At 44.2% G+C, this 2,219-nt stretch overlaps 1 protein-coding gene across 1 annotated transcript in view; it reads right to left on the reverse strand.

Annotated features, from left to right (window-relative positions):
- The window catches only part of eif3d (eukaryotic translation initiation factor 3, subunit D), a 9,860-nt gene that overhangs the window by 5,889 nt on the left and 1,752 nt on the right, over positions 1-2,219 (reverse strand). Inside the window, exons 3-7 of the mRNA XM_008417214.1 lie at positions 2,068-2,113; positions 1,171-1,307; positions 1,018-1,103; positions 876-948; positions 371-492 (exon numbers count right to left, since the gene is read on the reverse strand). Of these exons, the coding sequence (XP_008415436.1) occupies positions 371-492; positions 876-948; positions 1,018-1,103; positions 1,171-1,307; positions 2,068-2,113 (464 nt within the window). The remainder of the gene's footprint in view (positions 1-370; positions 493-875; positions 949-1,017; positions 1,104-1,170; positions 1,308-2,067; positions 2,114-2,219) is intronic.

Raw genomic sequence — 2,219 nt, forward strand, 5'->3', positions numbered from 1 at the left:
CACCTCGAGGCTCCGCCCCCAAACCGCAGGTCACCTCGAGGCTCCGCCCCCAAACCGCAGGTCACCTCGAGGCTCCGCCCTCAACCTCCACCCCTGCTTCGCATGTAACAAAATTAGTGTCAAATGTATATTAATGTTTTCAGAGGTCAGCAGAGGTCATCATCAATATCTTCAAAACAAAAGCAGCAGACGTTTTCATTATAAGATGTGAGTGATGTCAGGGGCTGGTTGACCTTTCATGACCTCTGGAAACATTAATATTCTTAAAATGATAAAAAAACAAAAAGAATTTGATGCATAAACGCAGTCGGATTAATTTGACACCAGTTTGGTCTGATTGAGCGACGGGGAGCGGATCGGCGCCACCTACATGTCGACCGGGTCGGACACCTCCATGTATCTCATCTTCATCAGTCGGGGGAAGTCCATCTCCTCCTTCACCTCCCAGTCGCTCCGAACCTCCACAGACGAGTCTCTGGGCTTCAGCTGGGCCTGCAGCACAGACACGATCACCAATAATCGATTGATCACATGAATCATTTGAGCCCCAACACATTGAAGCCATTTCTTTTGCCTGTGTCTTATTTGTTCTGTAAAGCTTCATCTTTTACTGCTCGAGTTGTTTCAGATTTTATTGTTTTAAAGTTTTACTGCAGTTACATTTCAGCGACTTTTAAACTAAATAAGCTGCTAAAAATATTACTAAATGTTAGAAAAAAGATTTTGATGATTTCAATAATCGATTCATCATGAATGCATGAGTATGTGAAAGCTTTAACATGAAACCTGATGTGATCAGACGCTCAGCTTTCTGTTGCTGATATTTAGCTCAGATTCATTTTATCTACTCATTTCTTCAGCGTCAGTAAAACTACCTGAGACTTCTGGTCCCACTTCTGTCGGACTCCAAACTGCTTCTGGAACTTCTTCTGCAGACGCATCCGATCCCTGAACACAAACCCGGTTAACCCTGTGATCCCACCGACTCTCCGCCCGGCGCCGTCAGGCGGGTCTCACCTCTCCTTCTGCTTGGCGCTCTTCGGGAGCGTCTGCATGTTGAACTGGGTCAGATTCCTGCGGTCCTTGTCTCTGCGCAGGTTCCTCTGTGGAAACAGTTACAGAACCTTTAATCCGACTGGTTCCTGTGGTTCTGCTGAGGTTCTGCGTTACCTGAGCAAAGCGCATGCGGTTCCTCTGGTACGCCGTCTTCTGCGTTTTGGCCGTGTCCACCAGCTGGAAGCTCGTCTCGTCTTCCTCGTGGAAGTAAGCGTACTGACTGCCGCCGCCGAACTGAGACGAATATTTATCTGAAAACAACAGGAGAAACCAGACTGATGACCGAAACCATCCACAGGATGATCCTCGGTTATTAAACTTCCCCCAGACTTTGTTAAACTGCGTTTTAGCATGTAGAGTTTTGTGCATCCACCAGCTAGCTGTTAGCAAACGCTGAACTAAACAGAAAGATCCCACAGCTCAGCCAGTCCTCAAACGCCTCATCAGGAAACTTCCCGTCTCTGCTGGGAGCTAACGGCTAACGGGAAACGCTTTGCTCCGTTTGGAAAACTCTTAACTTCAATCTGTGATTGTTTTACCTGAACAAAGAACCTGCTGATCAACAAGAACTAAAGTTAAGTGGAAATATCTATTTTATGAAAAGGTTATATCACACTTCCAACTTGAGACCGAAAGTGATGATTTAAATCGTTTTTAAAGCAAGAAAATGTTTATTATTTAAAAAAGGAACTGAATTGTTCATTAGAAGCATTTTCTCTTTTTTCTAGCTTAAGAAGCTACAACACAAGTTTTATGTATTATTACTTGATTAATCATCAGAATAATCAGTAGATTACTTGTTTACAAGCCTGACTAATCTTTAACTCTAAAATAATAATTTCTATAAAATAAACTAGAGCTGCACCGACTACAGTTTTCTGGCCGTTCTTTAAAAAGCCTGACCCGATTCTGCTTTAATGTCTAAAAGTTGCTCTTCATATAAAACTGTTTATCAAACGTTCATCTCCATGTTTATCTCATGGCGGCGCTTGAAGCCGCCGTTTCACTCACTCGTGTATCTCTTGTCTTGGTAAGTTGCTCCGGTCCAGTCAGCGACCTGCCAGAACCAAAACACACAGAGTGAAGAACCAACTGGAGATCAGAGCGGCTCAGACAGAACGAACCGATCACAGATCGTCAGTCAGACAGAACGAACCGATCAC

Source organism: Poecilia reticulata, linkage group LG8 (genome assembly GCF_000633615.1).
Source record: "Poecilia reticulata strain Guanapo linkage group LG8, Guppy_female_1.0+MT, whole genome shotgun sequence".
NCBI classification, from domain to species: domain Eukaryota; kingdom Metazoa; phylum Chordata; class Actinopteri; order Cyprinodontiformes; family Poeciliidae; genus Poecilia; species Poecilia reticulata.